We start from the raw sequence: 19,788 nt of genomic DNA on the forward strand, positions 1-19,788 counted from the left end.
CCCCCCCCCCCCAAAATCCCAATAAAACCCCCATAAAACCAAAAAGTGAGTTGAGTTTTTTTTAAAAAAGCCCGGGTTTTTTCCAACCCTGTATTTTTATATACCTAACGTAAAAGAATTATGTTTCACGCGCATAAAGTGAAAAATTATAGTTTTGCGAGCCTTCACTTTTCTTTTCTCTTATTTTTCTAAGTGCAAAATGTCCGTTCGCCACACGTTAATTTATTCATGCGTGTCTGTGGCGAGGCCATATTTAACGGCCAAGATAATAACGACGTCCAGCTTCGAACGAAAAGCACAGCAGCGTAGTCGCGCTAACAATATTAAGCCTGTTTAGTCGTTCGTTCCAGTACGTCGGCCAGCCGCTTCCCTTCCTGTCCTTTCTCTGCCACGTTTCCGGTTTTCCAGAGAGTAACGACCTACTCTCGTGCTTCCAGCTTTTCCACACAGGATTATGACGTTACTTGACAAGGAGATGTCCCAGATCCAATTACGGCTATATCGAAGCGTATAGTATAGTCTCGCCAAAATAATAAATCTCGACCCTCGCGCACGCAGGCAGCATGTCGTGAATGTTACATACATCGTTCCAGCGATGAGAGCGGCAGCTTAACATCGTCCAATTACATTATTGAGAGGAAACGGGTCCCGCAGGACGATCGATCAAATTCAGGCAATTAGCCCATTTCTTTCTCTTTTTCCGCCCGATTTTTCCAGTTTTTCCTCGAAAACTCGACTACCCCCAGCATTCGACGCCGCTCCCTATTTTTTCGCTACGAGACGACGCGTGAAGGGGAAGATTCGACGGCTCGAATGACAAGCGCACCTTGAGCCGGCAGCTTGCAGTCACGATAATCCGTAACGATCCTCTCGCTCTTCAGACCGCGTGATTCTCACGATCCTACCCTTCTCGACCGGTATCCTCTAATGATCTTTTCACTTTCGTGCGTTTGCCCTCGTGGAATAAATGTTAGATACACCTACGTAGACAGTTTAATCAATGGGGAATACCGTTGATTACCAAAGCGAATCCCACCCGTTCATCCCTTTATCCAATCTCGCCGCAATGACGTCCGCCGGCAAGTAATCATATTGTTCCAGCGCGCCAAGTGCGTGCCGCAATTCGTTTTCCGTGGTTTCACTCGATTATTGCGACGGACAGCCAAGACAAAAGAAATTCTCCTCAAGTGGGTTTCCTGAACCGTGACCTACCACCCAAAGGGAGGTTGAGACAGGGGAGCCGTAAACAAAGGCGGCCGACAAACAATACCGGTTACAAGAGCAAACACGATATCCGCCCTTCGCGGAGCGCCACGCATAAAACTGAAGTGCAAGGTACAAGTTCACCGAGAGAACCGCTTCCTCCTCTCTGCCTCTCTCCATCCCTCTCCCCCCCCCCCCCCCCCCCTCTCTCTCTCTACTCTGCAAAACTCAAGTCGCGAGGGATGTGTATCTGTGGGAAGTAACGGTGCGAGACACCTCGGGCGTTTAACGTATGTGTACGTTTTATACAGCAAGTTTCGCTATAAATCACCTCGTTTCACCGGCTAAGTGTGCACGGTCGTCCGCGAGCGCGAGCGAACTACTTCGTAACCAGAGATAAGTGGCTACCGGGAAATCTGTCATACTCCGTAAGTGGCACGTCACGTCGGTCTGGTTACAATACGACATTGATAATTCAGAATCTGTGACGAACGATCGTACGTTGGCTATCCGCTAAGAGATATAAAAGATATAAAGAAACGAACACTAATTATAGGTATATACCCAATCCCGAGAATCGAAGATCTCGGATCTAATTTTCGCGACTCAGCCTAGAAACTACTACCATTATTACAATCCGCTATCTCTGACACTCCGCAGGGGAGCCAAAACGCTCTTTGTGTGACATCTAAGTGACGCTGTCCTTTGTGCTTGCCGACTAAATGAGTTAGTCCACCCAAAGGACACCCTTAATCTTCATCTCAAATCTCATCCTCTATCATCACTGGAATAATAATTATTCTCGACAATAATTGGCAGCGCGGAACACGCACAGCCGGAAATATATATTACAAATTATATATTTACCAAATAAATGTTGTTTCGACTGCGTCATTTTTTCGAGTCATTTCGGCTGACTTATTTTATCAACAGCGCAAAATTCACTTCTTTCGTCGCATACATTTGCAAGATGTGAACGACGTTCGTAAAAGTTCGATGCCCCTGTATTTTCTCATCGAGTGACGCGTTAAAATATCGTTTTTCCCAGGCGTGGGAGAGGCAGGGGTGGAGGGTTCTATCGAAACACTTCTCTGCGAGTGGCGTGCATGAGAAGTAATACAGATTCGATAAGTCGCCGCAGACGTTTTACGGGCGAAATGGAAAGCGCACTCCCGGCATCGAGCGATCTACCCTTCGTGATTCTCCATAGTATACTGGGGTGGAAGCGCTTTGCATTTCCGATGTTTTTTTGGACAGAGAATCGACATGCGGCAAGGGAAGGATGGACTTTAAAGAAGCGACGAAACAGCTGCGAGCCAACCTCGAAGGAGCGATTCGACGTTGGGATAAAGCGGTTAGCCGGGCTATACCGCACCGTCCCTCCTTCCCGCAATCCCGCCGCCGAAACCGTGGGAGATGGGTATCTCTGAAAATAGGATTGGTGCGGCACGCATTGTGCCGAGGACAGTGTCTCTTTCTCCGCCTCCGTGTCTTTCCTGGCCTCTCCTAGTCTCTCCTTGTATTTATAGCCTTCGCCTTTTCCATCCGTTCTTCGCGCGCCTTCCCCTAACGCTGAACGCTCCCGCGCTCTTAATTCGACCGCTCCGTAGAATACAGCTTTTCTCCAAGCTGAGGAGCAGAGAGGAAGGTAATCCGGCGAGTATGCGAGACGGGCGAATGCATCGGACCTGGCGTGTGTGCAGCGAGGAGAACGCCAGGTGCGTCCTGATTTATCACAACCGCTGGAAGTTGACTGGAGGGCGACCGGGAGTCGGGAGGACACACACACACACGGGGCCGCCGCCACCACCATTGCTGAGGCTGGTGCCGCCTGCTGTGGATCTCTACCCGATCGCTTTGTGGCTTATTAAAATTTCTGACGGCGCTCGTCCTAACGCCTGGCGGCAACGTCGATTGCGTATGCATGCGCGTATTTGCTGTGTCGAGCTTTTTACCGGCTTCGTTTATTATCGACACACTTTTTCTCTCTCATTCTCTTTTTTTTCTCTTTTTCTCTTTCGAAAGAATTTCCTATTGGATAAAGTACAGGGTTTCGAATACTGCACTAGGGTAACTGTCCCTATTAATGTGCTTTTTAGCCAATTTGCTTATTATTGAATTAATTATTAAATATTGTAGCTTCAATTTTATCTGCTTGCAATCAATATCAGTTTTTCAACTACTTCTTTTTCTTATAATATTTCTTGAATCTAAAAAATGTTAATACTTTATAATGCTTTTGACAAAAATAGAAAACATGTTTTTGTCCCTATTAGTGAGTCCTCTAAGCGGCAATGGCCCTATTAATGTGCCCCCAATTTGTGTGCCTATCCACATTTGACTCATTTTAACATACAGTTACTAAAACAGGTAATAAATTTAAGTTAATTGTTTATGTTAATATTACATAAATCATTATTTCAATTATATTTATTTCAAAGTACACTCGTAACGTTCTCAGCTCCAATACAGGGCACATTAATAGAGATAAGCTTAAAATCTTGCAGTACGTAATTACTGGATTCACATAAATTCCTCATATCTTTCGAAAAATATTTAAAATATTACAATACTTAAAAAATAAAATATTATCTCTTCGATATTACATGTATTAATAATTTAACCTAATAAAAAAAATATTTTTTTTTATTTATTTGTGCTAGTTTTCTTTATGACTTATCGAAATCCAAAAGCACATTAATAGGGACAGACACAGTAATTGGGACAGTTACCCTAGTAATAATAGTGCAAATTTAGCATAATTCAGTGGAACATATAACATTATTCTTTATTGTCCATTTTATAACTTTAAATAATAGTAAAAACGTATATAACTATATAAACTTAAATGGCTTATTTTATAATAATATTCGCATTCATCTATTTAGTTTTAAAAAATTTCAATATTTTTTAACATCAAAATATTATTTTGCACAACTATTATTTCTTTAAAACTTTTAGAGTAAATCTCTCTCTGAAGAGTAAAATCTCTCACTTTTAAAAATTGAGCCACTCTTTTTCAAGATTGAGTCAATTTTTATTCTTTAAAGTAAGATTCCACTCCAAAGAGTTTAGAGAAATTATACGCGTCAAAATAAAAAATAAAATGATACGAAATTAATGATAATAACAACTCGAGAGGCGATCCTTCATTGAAAATTTACCAGCGACACCCGTGGTTCATTGTGTCTTTCATGATATGAAAGTAATTAGAATAATATAATATCAAACCTTAATATAATATCACATATTTTAAAGCACAAACACAATTTCACCTCAATTTCACTGATCTTTCATCGTCTCTAAAGACAGTGGAGGAAAAGTTGAACTCAGTGCAATTCTTTTTGCACTATCTCTGTCAATGGAACATTAAACACTGAAAATATATAAACTAGTTTTTATAATGGAACAATACAAGTGGATACCAGTGTTTATAACCAGTGGATACACTAGTTTTCTCAGAAAACGCTAGAAGACACCCGCATGGACGTGTACACATGAATAATTTAATCCATGATGAGTACAAGTTATTTTCTGCGTTTTTCATTGTACATAATGGCGGAATATAATTTTGGGGTAAATTTTGTATTAGTAATAAATTTCTAATAGTGGCTATATACTGACTTAAAATACTTTCTGATTAGTCATCAGGGAGCAAAACAGCTTGTATTCTTACATATCGTGGATTGCTCAACGTGTAATGTTGTACGAGCTCGATTGGGAACACTGGCCAAACCGCGGGGCTTTTCTACGGGCGAGACGATGTAAATACCAGGTATCTATAATTCCCGCGTCATTCACGCCCTGTAAGCTTTATGGGCCGCTTTATTATTGGAGAGCGGAGCTCTCGCCACTTGCGCGGTTATTGTTACGTTGGAAAAGCATGAAATGGGAGAATGTCCAAAAGGGGGTGAATGCGGAGTGCGTAAGGGTTTAATATCTCTCGTGCATATCGCAGAATTTACGATTGGATTTGACGTAAGCCCGGCGTGTAGCGTATAAGCAAGATTTACAGTTTACTTAATGACTCGCGGCCGTAGCCGCCACACGATCCCGGATCGGCATGCTCGCCGTTTTTGCGCGCGAACCCGCGCGCGTCTAACACGGTTCAGATGTTCCCACGCTAGGCAAGCAGGTGTTGTGGTGAAACCGACGATTAATTATCCGCATCCCATTTAATAGTAGTACGGACGGGTCGATTAATCACGGTACGGCGACTGTTATAACAGATAAAAAGTTTCCTCCCCCCAGAAATGCGATCCAAAACTCTTAAATTGATTTTTGATAGATTATTATACGCGCGCGACACGCGAGCCGATAATGTGTATTAACAGAGAATATTCAAAATAGAATCGAAATGCTCGTGCCATACATATAATCGATTTAGGATATCGCGGCTCGATTAACAAATTCATGTTTTATTCGTGTTTTATTCGTGTTTTATTCTCGCTGAATAAAACGGAAAAAAAACGACACTTTTTTTTTTTTTAATCAATCTCATATTTGCAATGGATATCGTTGATTTTACTACGTCGTTTATACGCTCGCGTGTCAATAATATTTTGCAAACAGAATCTCGCAACAATTCGAGCTCTGAAAAATTGTGTTACATTATTTTATAAACGTATTTCACGTAACATATGCGATCTACAATTTATGTGGCACAGGATATTAACCCTCGAGCATTGTATAGAGCGTTGTATAGATTTCTTGAGCGAGATCACAAATCATGCAGCGGCGATACGGTTTTACGACCGCGACAAATCATCCGTTATGAAACTGGATAAGTTTCCAAATACACAAAAGTTCCTTGGGCGATGGCGCGCATTATTAAACGTTGAGATATCCTCGCGAAGTGAAATATCCGACGGATCGCGGATGAGTTTGGACGTTCTGTGCGTAGGCATGTGGAAGTAATTACGATGTATTAACCGCCGTAATTCTCCTTTACAAACTCCGAGTCATTAAACAACCCCTCGAAAAGGAAAAGTAACTTCCCCCTCCGGAGGAACGTCAAAATTTAATACCGTCGGGAGACGTACGTGCTAACGCGTACTTAATACCTACGCGATATAAGCCGGCGTTATTAAACTCGGAGAATATTTCGGGGCGAACTTTCCATCGGTCAGAAAAACAACGCCCGATGGAACGAGCGAAGGGTGCATTTCATTACGAGCTCATTCGGAAACTCGGCACCTCGAATTCGTTGGGATTAGGGATATCTGCGGTATCGGATAATTAATTATAAAGCCAAAGCCCCACGGTGTAAGAAAGCGTCATTATTATTTACTAGCGGAGACGTGAGTGATTTAATTTGTTTAACGAGTCTCACAATCTACTATTACGTGATTGTTATCGACTTTAGCAGATGAACCTTTACTATATTTTGTTTTGTGAGAAGTTCCTCTTTCCGCCGCCTACGAACCAAAAGTGTTTGTGTCTCGCGAATATGCAAAATAAAGAGAAAATCACCATTTCCACGTAACAATATTAATAAGAATGCAGATGAGTTCGAAATTAGAATTTTCAAATATATAGTAAACTGTATTATTTAAACTTGAAAGAGTCTAGCGTACGAGAAACTTGTATTTTGAGCTCGATATATATATTAATAAAGACAGCAACTTTCAAGATTCGATATGTGATTTTATTGTTCTAAATACAACAGCTGAAGAAGAAGAAGAAGAAGAAGAAAGGAGAATTTAATAGAGAAACACAGCTTGGGTAAGAAAAAGCTAAGTGGCTTTCGAGAATAAGAGTGCATAATGGCCCTAAAAGTCACTCAGCTCCCGCCTGTCGTGCACATTTAATGAGAGCTTTATTTCATCGCACGTTTTTCGTAAATTTGTAAGCAAGGAAGGCGCTCGGCAGTCGGCTCCGTAAATCAACTTGCAGCGGGAGTCTATAAAAGAGCACCGTGTATATAAACACAGGGCGATTAAACGCGAGTGAATGAAGCCCTATTTTAAGGGCAACGCGCGCCAAAGAGAATGCATATTTAATCAGTCTACCGGACGCGATCTCGTGATACGGTGTGTGCCGGGGCGTACAACCGGTAAACAGCTGACCCGAGAAATCCCGTGAACCAAGAGCCTCGCTTCGGCAAGCATCGCGCTTCCAGCTGACTTATCGCACGGGGCACGCGTGGTGAGTGCTGGTGACTCACGGTCGTATACCGGCGTTCGTGTCGTGTATTTAGGGGTGGATTCGAGGTATAGAGAGTGGGTGGTACTTACACCGAGCGAGGCCAAGTGTCGGTGCGTCTCCTCGGACCTGTGCACATCGACCCGCGGATTTCCTCCACGCACTTCTCCACCACGCTGTACGGTCACTCCGCGATCCGCGGACACCGATAGGCCTGTCCAGTGATAGACATCCGCCGACGATCAGGCGGCACACGCCACACACGCGCCGTCAGCCGTCCTCGGACCCCAGACCGGGACTAACGAGACTCTCTGGAATCACCGGATCGCCACCGATCCACGTGACTGACGTGACTCGCCATCAAGACACCTGGGATCGGCGTGAGCGCCAGCGCGTTTCACCCGTATCCATCAATCGTGAATGATCACCGTCATCGAATCAGAGTTCCCGTCGCGCTTATTATAGTCGCGTGTTGCGTGGTGACGGAAAACCAACCGAGGAGAAAGAAAAGTTAAGGAGGCGCCTCGGCGGGTTGAAGTCGTTGAAGAGAACACGCGAGAGTAGGGAAAAGAGAAGACGCGGAGACTATAAGCGAGGCGGGGAGACGATAAATGAAGATGATGGAAAAACGAAGAGGTAGGGACGAAACCGGTGGGATAGAGGTTGAAGAAAGAGAGAAGAGAGGGAGGGTGGGACAGAGAGAAAGAGAGAGAGAAAGAGAGAGAGAGAGAGAAAGAGGAGAGAAAGGAGAGAGAAAAACGAAAGAACGTGGTCGCTCCCGGTGATTTCGAACTGCACTGCGAACGGGAACCACAGTCCTTACTGAGCCGGAGTTTGACTACGTACTCGCGGCTCCGAGACTTCGGGGTCTGCGCAGTCGGTCATTCTCACCACCACCACCATCGCCGCCGTTTCCACCACCATGTCACCGTCACCGTCGCCACCACCGCCGCCACCGCTCTAACCCCAAACCTCCACCACGGCTCTTTCCAACGCCAACCCTAACCTGCCAACCCTGCTCCACCCGGCAGCGCCCTAACTTGGCCGCAACGGAGAGCTCCTGAGTCACGCGTGAGTCGTGATTCTTATTCATATTCGCGCGAAATTGCGTCGGACCAGCCGGGTCTCCGAGGATTACTTCGCGGGGATTATTTCGCTAATGGTTGCCGGCGGGGGTGAGGCGCCGAGGGTTGAATAGGGTCGTGCGTTACCAGTATCGGCTTTAGCGTATAATAGGAATCGTAATTACCTCTCTCTCTAGGCTCTTTTTTCCCGTCTACCTCCCTTACGACGAGTACTTACTCGACCTGGAAATGTTTGCTGATACCGACGGCATAATATTCCGCAAATAAATGCTACTACGGCGACGGTAGCGTCGCCGTCGTCGTCGCCGTCGCCGTCGTTGGCGTCATCGTAAAGGCGTTAGCGAGAAACTCATAATCGTACTTTGCCGTATATTAATTAAAAATGGTTGGCTGTCCCACCCGGTTTGCGCGTCCGGTAATTACGTTGTGTTTAATTAATTAAGCGTACGTAGCGCGAGCGCGAAGGTTTACGCGCGATCGTCGCGGAATAATAATTAAAAATTACGTCGCGCATAGATTCGGTTTAGGCATTCGTTTTGCTTTCTTTCCTTCTTTCACCGCCAGCTGTAATTTTTAATCACCACGCCTGACGCTAAGCTGTTTTCGCGGCGTCCGCGGTGCGCACAGCTTTTAATCTAGCGAGCGCGATGCGATAATGATCGCATTAATTACGGTATGATAACACCGATAGGCATCCACGTTGCGTCTCGTAAAAATATAACGAAGCAAAACATTAGGGAGAAAAAACTGGTTTACAAACCGTATTGTACCGCTAAATATGTTGATATTTTCGGAGCTTTTATTAAATGATAATATTTCTCCCTTATCTCTATTTTCCCTCTGCGATTTTATATTTTCATTCCTGTATCGCTTGTGTTGCGACATAATATTATTACCGCGATGATGTTTCAACATTTTTTCTCCTGTAGAAAAGAAAGAGAGAGGGAGAGAAAGATAAAGTGTTTATTGATACTCCAGGACGGTCTTCTAAAAATATAAAACGTAGCTAATGATGATGAGCAAAATGTAAAAGAATTAAATAGAGAAAGATTAAATTTATTCCCCTATCGATTGAATAAATTTAAAAGAAAATTCGTATTTACCGCGGGGAGAAATCGAGTCTCGATTTTTTTTTATAAAAGAACTGTTCGAGACATACGTCTCTTCCCTCGTACGGACTCCGCAATTATCGCGTCGCGGGATGAACGACGTACACGGAACGAAACTATTGCCGCTAAAGAAAACGTCTGCATCAAGTTCTTGGCTAAAAAGTTCTCGTCGTAACAAAAAGAATCCTCGCCCGAAGTCACGCCGACTAAAGTTCGTTGCTCCGTACATGTTGTCCCCGCGCATTCTACGGCGTATTGGAACTCTGCCAATGTCATTCTCGCATAATTCCACGGGAGTATACAAGGCTCGAGAAAGAGATGGGACAAGTGTATAGACAATATATGTCCGCAACCGAAAAGGAAGTATTTCGAAAATATCCAAGTTGCCTTGATATTACGTATATTTAGTTTTATATCAAAATATTAACGTAACAATCGGCTGCATTATTGTAACTGAAAGTATACATAAGAAAAGAAAAATATGTATTCGTTTAAATAACAGCGAATAAGAATCCGTAAATGTTGTTTATTATTATTAAGCGCTTCTTGCATATTTTGAATAAACTGTTTATTAGTTTTTAATATGAATTGTATTTCCAATATATTAATGTACGCCTCCCATTGTGTCTATTTTACAATTGCGTGTGTAATCGTAGTTGTAAGAATCGATCAATCACAGTGTCGAATATGAGGAGAGTATTCGACTGTGAATGTGTGATCAATTCATACAATTAACCACTTACAATTACATATACGCAATTGTAAAATAGATTTCACGTGAAATGTGAGAAGCTTTACGAATTATTTGAGCGAGCCGAATAGCGTCTCATCGCCATCTATTGTCCATCTTTAAAACTAACAATTCTATAATAGCATCAGTCGATGAGGCAAATTATGAAAATATCTTAAAATATTTATTGTCGCGTTATGTTTTCAAACACGAAAAAAATGTTCTGAACAAGTCGAGTATGATAAATATCACATGGGAAGTATTTATAAAGTATTATTTTTTACGTATTTTTATGTGGTACGTATTTTAATGCTCTTGTTGATATTAATACGTTAAATTCACGGATTCACGCGTCTCTGCGAAGGGTAAAAAATAGCACATCCACGCAATATTCTAGCCACATAGCAAATATTTATTCTATGCAAATATTCAATAACGTAATAGAACGTAAATTGCATCTATTCATTTATTACGTGCGCAAATATTTGATAAAAAAATCAACGCACGAAGCATCCGTTTGACACGACATATGTATAAATCTCGTAATTGCCAAAGGTAGCAACGCATAAATTGATATTAAAGTAGATGCATAAGTAAAGATCACCCGCGAGACGGTTCTGAGCCTTGACACGTATAGTGTGAGTAAACATGATGAAATGCGAACCGAAACCACACACACGTGAAAAATGCGTCTGCACGATATTGTGTGTCATAAAATAGCATTATGTTTACAGCGATGTGTATGATACGTGTTTCTAAAACCCTTACTCGGAGGCGCAAGTGGTTTTAACGAACCTTCTCCTCCTCATTCCACAAGCACGAATACGAACAACTGCCTTTATCGAAATATTATAAATAATAGTTGCTCAACACAGAATATATAAATATTAATATTTTCGCTAGAAATTTAAAAACGCCTATTACAGTCGAAGCTAGATCTTCGTTGCTTAAATAATTCAATCTTAAATTACTAATATATACTATATATGTATTTGCATATATACCATATTAGCAGTCTTTTTCAAACTGCGCGCCGAATTATTTTTCCGGACTAAATAAACGCAATTAAAACTACTCTAGTAATATCGCGAATTAAATTGTCTCGGTGGTCTAATGGCTTAGGACAGAATACAAGAGATCCGGGTTCAAGTCCCGGCCGAGGTAATATTTTTCGCAATAAATTTATTAACAGTTTTAACATATTAACATCTTTATAATATATGATACTTGATGGTAGCATCAAATTATTAAATTGCTTGTCAATTTAATTCACGATTACTAGAGTAGTTTTAATTGCGTTTATTTAGCCCGGAAAAATAATTCGGCGTGCAGTTTGTGTGTGAAAAAGACTACAATATAGTATACATGCAAGTACATATGGTATAGTATATATTAGTAATTCAAGATTGAATTATTTAAGCAACAAAGATCTAGCTTCGACCGTAATAGGCGTTTTTAAATTTCTAGTATTGATTATGTTTCTCACATATACGGTCTAATATAAAGATATTGTTTAATATTTTCGTTTATTAGGCGTAATTATGTGTACCTAACAATAATTTTTTTTAGTTTTATACATTTCGCCTTCATATTTTTGAACCGCAAAAACAAAACGTCGAATTATTTGATCTTGAAATGATTTTATAAAGCTAGAAATGTAATATTATATGATAATCAATTTAATATTATTAATCAAGCAACTTATAAACCTACAAGGAATTTATATTATTATTTATATCGGATGCCATTGTCCGATGATGATATACCGTATACGTAGTAAATATTAAAAATATAATTTCTGCATAAACGTGCGTTATATTTCATCAGCCAAACATTTTCCTGATTGGTGGATAGATATTTTAATCATAACATCAGGGGATTGCGGGCAAAGAGTGGGGAAAGGTAATAGAGATTGTTCTTTATTTTCTGTCCACACGCGATAATTTTATTTACGCCGATAATTTTTGTTCCAGTGTATTTGCGCGATTTACCGACTTGGCGATGAAAAATTAAGTCCCATTAATCACCGAGAGGCGTACATTTTCAACCGGTTGGCGTTCCCGCGTCGGAATGCTCGACGTTACGTCCCATTAAATTTGAACCCCGCCACTCTGCTATCCCTGATTCTCTCGTTATACAGCGTTCGAAAAAAAAAGAAAGAAAAAAAAGGGATAAATCCGCGGCACGTTTCGCGGACCAGAGAGAGAGGAAGAGAGGGAGGGAGGGAAAGGGGGAATTAATCCCGAGACGATAATTCAACGGCGCGCTATCGGGAGAAGCTAACGTCAATCGCGGAGTTAATCGATGCGCCATGCGCCACTGATACAAGTACGGGATTGGCAGGTCGTCGGTTCCCCGTTCAGTCAAGAGATCATGAGATCGCTATTTTCCGGGTTTCGCAATATATTTGCGCGCGCGAGCACGCACGCCTGACCTCCGCCGATCACCGAACGGCGAATGCAATTCTTTGAAACTGAACGGAACGCACGTCGCACCCACGTCGTTCAATCACGCACTGACTGCATGAACAAACAATAGAATAGGACGTACATGTACGAGAGAGTGATACGTACCACATACGTCCGACCCGTATCGATTTCCCATTGTCCTCTCTTCAAATCTGGAATACATACGTAGCAGCGGCAGCAACGACGACGATGACGACGACCCTACAGGGATGCAAATGCGCGTTACGAGAGCTCTCGCCGGCGGGAACTGCAATTGCAGTTCTAAAAACTGACCGTTGCTTTGCAACGCGCCTATTAACGACCATACGAGAGACTGTTGGAAAATAATTCTCCGGACGCGACAGTTTGTTCGCTTATTTATATAATGATTTTATGTAACGAGGTGGACATAAATTTCTTTATTTTCGAAGATTTTTTTTCAAAATTATGGAAATTTTTCTGTCAACTTCGTTTTTTTTGTTCTTTTTTTTGCCCTTTGTGGATTGACCCCATTTGAAGTGACGTCACATATACTCTCTTTTATTTATAACTTGCTCGTTCAATTTTTATGAAACTTGGTCTATGGGATAATTTGATAATGCTTTATTCAAATGTGAAGTTAAAAACAAAAAAATTTTAAATAGTAGATTTAAACAAATAATTCTTTGTCTGAAAGGCATATACCATGAACACCAGATAACAGTGGCGATTATTTTAAATCCTTTATTAAATACATGGAATTGAAAATAAAAAATAGTAGATTTAATATGGTGGGCAGAATTTATTTTAAATGTATTGATTATTATAAAACTTGGTTTTAAAGAGTTTCTATTCATGAAGGATATAAAATATAGATGTACAACATCAAGTTTCGAGTTTCACTTTATTTAATGCTCATCTCAGTGCTACATATACAATTAAAATTAATTTTTAAATTAGCTTTTTCAACTCTGTGTGTGTGATTATAAGTCCTCTGATACTACCTTTCTCCATGGAGATTACTGTTCTTTTTGAAAAAAGATCTATACTTATTACATATTTGAACTATATTTATTACAAATTCCATATTTCTGTTAGACTATATTCAAACGCAGAGATACTAAAAATCTCCCAAAATCAAATTTCATGATAATCAGATTATTTTCCGAAATGTGAATTTTAGAATTCGAAGGCCGGAATCAAATTCAACGATTCCGAAATTCTTTAAAAAGCATGATCTTGATAATCTATAAGTTATTTTGTTAGAAAACTCCGGTTCTCAAAAGGTTAATGAAAAAATATATTATACCGTATTGTGTATTATACGTGTAGATGAGAGATCGACTATGAAAAATTTAAGTCCTAATTGAACTTAATGGAAGCTTATTTTTCATCGGCAAGCCAATGAATTGCGCAAATACGAACAGAAATTACCCTCGTAAATAAGATCATAAATGAAAAGAAAAAATAGTAAATAATAAGTATGAATAGAAAAAATAAAAATTCTGATCTTTTTATTAACATACTTGCGAGGTAGTTTATAATAAATTCATAAAAATGTTATAAAGTTATATTTTCATTTAACACATTGCATATATTTTAAATAGAAACTAAAGACAACCATAATTATTGCATCGAGTTTATAAAATCTCTCAACAGTCAGATTTTAATGTTGTCATACAGTAGTGCTTTCATTTTTGTAACTTAGGTTTGTCGTGACGACCAATTGTCTAAAGCGGCGACTTATTTGCCGATATCAGAATATATGACGGCTAAAAGCTTGACACATGTTTAATATATGTCAATTAATATTCGCGCATCTCGTTTACGTCTTTACAACGCGTTCGGACTATAATTTGAATGGATGAACGTCACGCGCGGACACGTCAGAGACGATTTCAACACGATTAGCAGAAAAATCGCTTGAATAAGAATACTATTGCCATTTTATAACACGTAGATGCGTATATTCCCGTTCTGAGAAATCAATTTCATTCTGCTAGTTTATTCTGTTTCCACAAATGTGATTGATTTATGAAAAAATAGATACCTATGTTTTATTTTGATCTTTACTTATTACAAGATATCATTTAGATTTCAGAGCTTGTCAAAATTAACGGATAAAAAAAAATGTTTTCGAGAATATTTTTCGTATAAAAAAAACATATCATTGACAGAAAAATGACATTGCAAAATTAGCAACTTTTCAGTAAAACACTTTATAAATTCTGAACCGATAACGTTTCAATTAGAGTAGTGAATATTTCAGTTTATCCCGTTTTCACAAGTATGATTGATTTATCAAAAATTATGTATCTTCTATTTCGATCTATATTACAAGATATTCAGAGCTCGTCAAAATTGACGGATGAAAAAAAAATGAGTTTTTAAAATGTAACTGTTAAGAGATTTTATAAACTGTGACCCTGTTATAGCATAAATTCTATCCTGATCTATCATTAGAGCTGTGACACTGTTCCATATAAATAATTAAGGCCCAGTTCCACAACTCACGGTTAACTCTTAACCGAAGTTCAATTTGTTTCTCATCCGAGAATTGGAGAAAGAGACAGTGAATAAGTTGAACCTCGGTTAAGAGTTAACCGTGAGTTGTGGAAATGGGCCTAAATGAGCAAAAATACATCGTTTTCCCACAAAAATATTTTAGTCCTTAGAATCGATTTTCCTTTGTTGCCCTAAAAATGCTAATTTTTTAGTTTTATCATTTATCTATTAACGCCACGATAAATAAACAAACAAAAAAGAAGTTAACAAACTACTAAATTTACAATTAAAGCATTGCAAATTGATGCGAATATATTAAAAATTTACAAATAATTAATAAAATCAAAAGTGTAAATGTGTGTGTGATGATACTGTTAAGGATTTAAAAAATAATTATAAACAGAAAAGAAAAATATTTACAGACAAACACGTTACAAAGAAACACATAATGATCAAGAATTTAGTACAATACAAACACAGCTGTGCAGAGATTTTCAAGCTGTAATTGGTGGAAACCGCGGTTTGTTTTGTTACATAGAAACGGTAGTACGCGGATTTCAAAACTCGCCAGTCGAAAAATTTTCTCGTCTGTCCAATCGAAGTCATAAATAATTTTGCGATAGATTCGTTTCACCAGTGAAAGAAAAAGCTGTATGAGCGTATACGTAGTATCGAGGCGACATTCTAACTCGTAAAACTCGTTAAACAATCAAAGGGAATAACCATGGTGATTCATGCTAGCGTGACGCGAAAGAGATCTTCCATTCGCGACACGGCACAAAGGTGACTCTTCCTGTGATTTCAAGTTGGCACGTATTTATGGAACTATTCAGAATGAATTCCGATTGGAATTGTTCAATTATTCTCTAAATTTCTATTATTAGAAATTAATATTAGGTGTTGAACTTAATTCCTGCCGTTTTTCATCTCCAAAATTGATTTGTTTCGAAGGGAAATACCTTAACCAAAGTATTATTAATAAAGTATTATTAATTAGTAATAAAGTAGAAAATGGAGGAAATTACTTTGATTAAGGTATTCATTCATCTTCCCTTCGAAACAAATCAATTTTGGAGACAAAAAACGGCAGGAATTAAGTTCAACACCTAATATTAGGGTGTGACACGCAGTTTCGAATATGATACAACTAAACGAAATAAGATTTTGATTCAATTTTCAAAGTTCAAATTATTTTTTCCTGTTTGGTACTGTTACGTTCAGAGGACTCCCACGACTCTCTCTTTCGTGAAGAACTGAAGTTTGTTAAACTTTTCCAATGACCGTTATGAGAACCAAACTAAAATCCACGAGAAAAGCCTTAAAAAGTAATAAAACCTCCCCTTTTAAATAAAAAATCTAGTATCTGTTTTTCTATCCTCATAACTGTCAGTCAAAGAAAAATAAAAGAAAACGACGCACGTGCACTGTAAAAATGTTGAAATCTCCTCAAACGCTACACAGTTAAAGGAATAATAAATATGTCTAAGAGACTCCTAACGCCAAGATATTTTCTAACGGTCAAGTCGCGGACCGATTCCTACGGATTCGGAGCCCGCGATCGTAAAATTGAGAAGCGACACTCGAGGGAAAGACATTCGTTTATCCTGTGGCACTACACGTGTGCATCTCTCAACGTACCCTCTGCGCATAGCTTTAAGGAAAGGCGTCATAAAATTAAGAATGACACTTGCCTACATAGGTTCCGGTCAACACCCTTTCCTCCCACAAGCGTACTTTGAACCTTAACCAATCCGGAAGCGAGGAGAGTCCTAATTAAAAAATCTATTTCATCACTCCAAACCCGACCAGTCAACTCTCGAACTCTCGCCCCTAAAAATATCCCTATAAACGGCGATCTTGTAGGACTTTGGGCATTCTTTGGCTGTCTTTCACTGTCCATTGCCATCCATCGCCGTCTCTCGCGGGTTCTCGGACTCTCGAGTTTTTGCGCTCTCGGCTGCAATCTTGTTTTCGTAACCTTCAAATCAATGATCACATACTGAGTCCAGCTCCAACATCTTCGAGCCAAATCATTCTCTGAGCCAGACACAAACTCCATCGCCGAAAACTACATTCCAGACGCCACTACTCACATTATTTCTATCATCAGTAAGTCGTACATTCTTTGCCTTTCCCTCTTTGGTGTTAATTATTAATCAGTACAAATTTACCTTCTTAAAAAAGATAAAAAAAGGCGCTAAGAATATATGTGCTTTTTGAATAAAATCTAAATGTCCAACCTAATTAATAGTAGTTTCGATTCTTCTTAGTCTAATCCAAGTAATGGCACCTTTAATTCTCTCTTCTTCTTCTTCTTACGTTAGGCCTCTGGTCTGTGTTACACTTCTTTCATATAGTTGTGGTGCGCTGATTATTCAATTGCCATGAGCATATGAGACCTATAATTTTAGTACCGGTTTCGAACGGTGGATTTTTCGAGAAGTGTTTCTGTGGACAAGGATACTCTTGTGAGCCGGCTTTTCCGAGAGGAGACACGAGCGTAAATATTTTGATTCCTACTGATCGAACCTAGGACCTCTGGCATAATAGACCAGTGCGCTGTCTGCCATCCCACGCTTGCGCTCCTAATTCTCTGTCAAAAATTATTACTCCTCATATACCAATTGAAAAATTAAAACCCAGATGCTACAATCTTAACTAAACAAGTTAAATTCTATCAAATTAAAAAATAAAACCCAAGTGGTACTATTTTCGTTATTTACTTAACTCTAACAATATGTATCATTCATATAAAAGATTTGATATCAATAATTAGCACCAAGTTAAATCCCATACTAAGTTAAATAAAGAATACAATCCATAATTGCGTTACCTTGTTCAAGTGTTACCACATTTTTTCCAATCGGAATTCATTTCGAACATTTCATAATACGTTCTGTTTCATATCCTTCTGTTAACGATTTTCTTGTTTTTGTCTTGATTTCTGGAAAAATCTATTCCTGAGAAATCCTGTGGAAATCCCCACTGTCTCTCGATATAAATAATTAAATATTTCTCTCGGTATAAATAATTAAATACTTCTTATATCTATAATTTATTACGTACGTATTCGTTATCGATTACTATATCGGAAATTAACTACGATGATTTCATGACCAACAGCTTCTTGGAAAAATGTGGTCGAAATGAAATCGTCGGCGATGACGAATCCATCAACGATCATTCTACAACCCAGGCACGATTCGCGATAATCGAGCGCGTAAACACGATGTAATATGCTATATACGTGTATGTGACGGCACGTCAGTTTCGCCATCGTTTATCTCCAGTTTAGGCCTGTTTCTTTTTACTGAACTTCTTGCATGATTCATCTTTCCTTCTTTTTCTTCTCACATTTTTTCTTTCACATTGGACAGTAAAAGAGAAAAGATGAACCGTGCAAGAAATTCAGCTGAAAAGAATAGATCTTTCTTTTAATTCTCTCTTGGGAGAGGCGCTGCAGTTTTTTAAACCTGGTCTCTCCAGCGTCATTCTCGAGCAGTCTGCGCGTCGTACGAGCGGAGCATGCGCGCATCTCTCTCTCTCCCCCTCCTCGCCCCGTCGCGCGGGTCTATTCGTATGTAGCCGGTATTAATCAATCACCTGTTTCACCGTGTACGCGATTCTTTCTTTTTACGCGATCAACTACTGCGCACATGAGAATCTCGATCGGCTGTGAAAAAACGAGCGCAATAAAGGAGAACGTGAGTCGAAAACATATTTTGACATGTCTACTCGCTAGGAATGATGGGACACAGAGTGTGTATTGCAGTGAGTGAATTGTAAAACGATGAGTAATTAATTTCGAACCGTCGCGCGAATGTCTGCTTGACCAGAGAGCGATTCTCTCATCATCGTAATGAGAATCGGAGTGTTTGTTAACTTTTACAGGACGGAAAAGTCATATTGGAACCGAAATAGTGTTAAATTTTGAGGCAAGAAATACAATGAAATAATGAATTATATGAATTTGATATTTAAGGAAACTATAAGATTTTTTAAATAGACCCCCGTTCTTTAAAGGTTAATTGAGGAAAATAATAGCGTATTTCGAAAATGTATATATTTAATGTAATATAAAAAATGCTTCCCAACAAGAGGCACAGAATCATGCATCATATATCACTTTATCCTTGTTGTTGTTCGAATATTAAAAAAGGATAAAATAACTCATCATGCGCATCATGCGGGAACGCATCCACGGATGACATAATGTAACACGATAGATTTGTTTTTTATTCACTGCGTTAGACTACACTAGAATTCTCTTTTTTGTTTTCGCCAAGTATCAAACATACAATCCATCTTACTTTCCACAATTGTATACTAGTTTATCCACAGAAAACAGATCTAATGAATCATTACATTCTTGTTTGCTAATATCGAACAAAAATGAAATATCACTGTGTTACACTGTGCCGTTGCAGGGCTGGAAAGCAAAAATATGGTGTTTACGAAATTAGTGTTTTAAAATTTATTTTACATGATTTAAACAAATTACATGATGAACGTTAAGGACGGAAAGAGAGAGAGAGAGAGAGAGAGAGAGAGAGAGAGAGAGAGAGAGAGAGAGAGAGAGAGAGAGA

At 39.3% G+C, this 19,788-nt stretch overlaps 2 protein-coding genes across 2 annotated transcripts in view; one reads left to right on the forward strand and one right to left on the reverse strand.

The window, feature by feature from the left end:
- LOC108757548 (protein artichoke) overlaps positions 1-7,556 on the reverse strand; it is a 26,345-nt gene extending 18,789 nt beyond the window's left edge. Inside the window, exon 1 of the mRNA XM_018502008.1 lies at positions 7,440-7,556. The gene's annotated coding sequence lies outside the window, so the exon portion shown is untranslated. The remainder of the gene's footprint in view (positions 1-7,439) is intronic.
- Positions 7,557-18,811: 11,255 nt separating this feature from the next.
- The window catches only part of LOC108757554 (leucine-rich repeat-containing protein 15), a 12,915-nt gene continuing 11,938 nt past the window's right edge, over positions 18,812-19,788 (forward strand). Inside the window, exon 1 of the mRNA XM_018502016.1 lies at positions 18,812-18,906. Coding sequence (XP_018357518.1) covers positions 18,859-18,906 — 48 coding nt within the window. The 5' untranslated portion in view covers positions 18,812-18,858. The remainder of the gene's footprint in view (positions 18,907-19,788) is intronic.

The sequence above is a fragment of the Trachymyrmex cornetzi genome, unplaced genomic scaffold (assembly GCF_001594075.2).
Source record: "Trachymyrmex cornetzi isolate Tcor2-1 unplaced genomic scaffold, Tcor1.1 scaffold1462, whole genome shotgun sequence".
NCBI classification, from domain to species: Eukaryota; Metazoa; Arthropoda; class Insecta; order Hymenoptera; family Formicidae; genus Trachymyrmex; species Trachymyrmex cornetzi.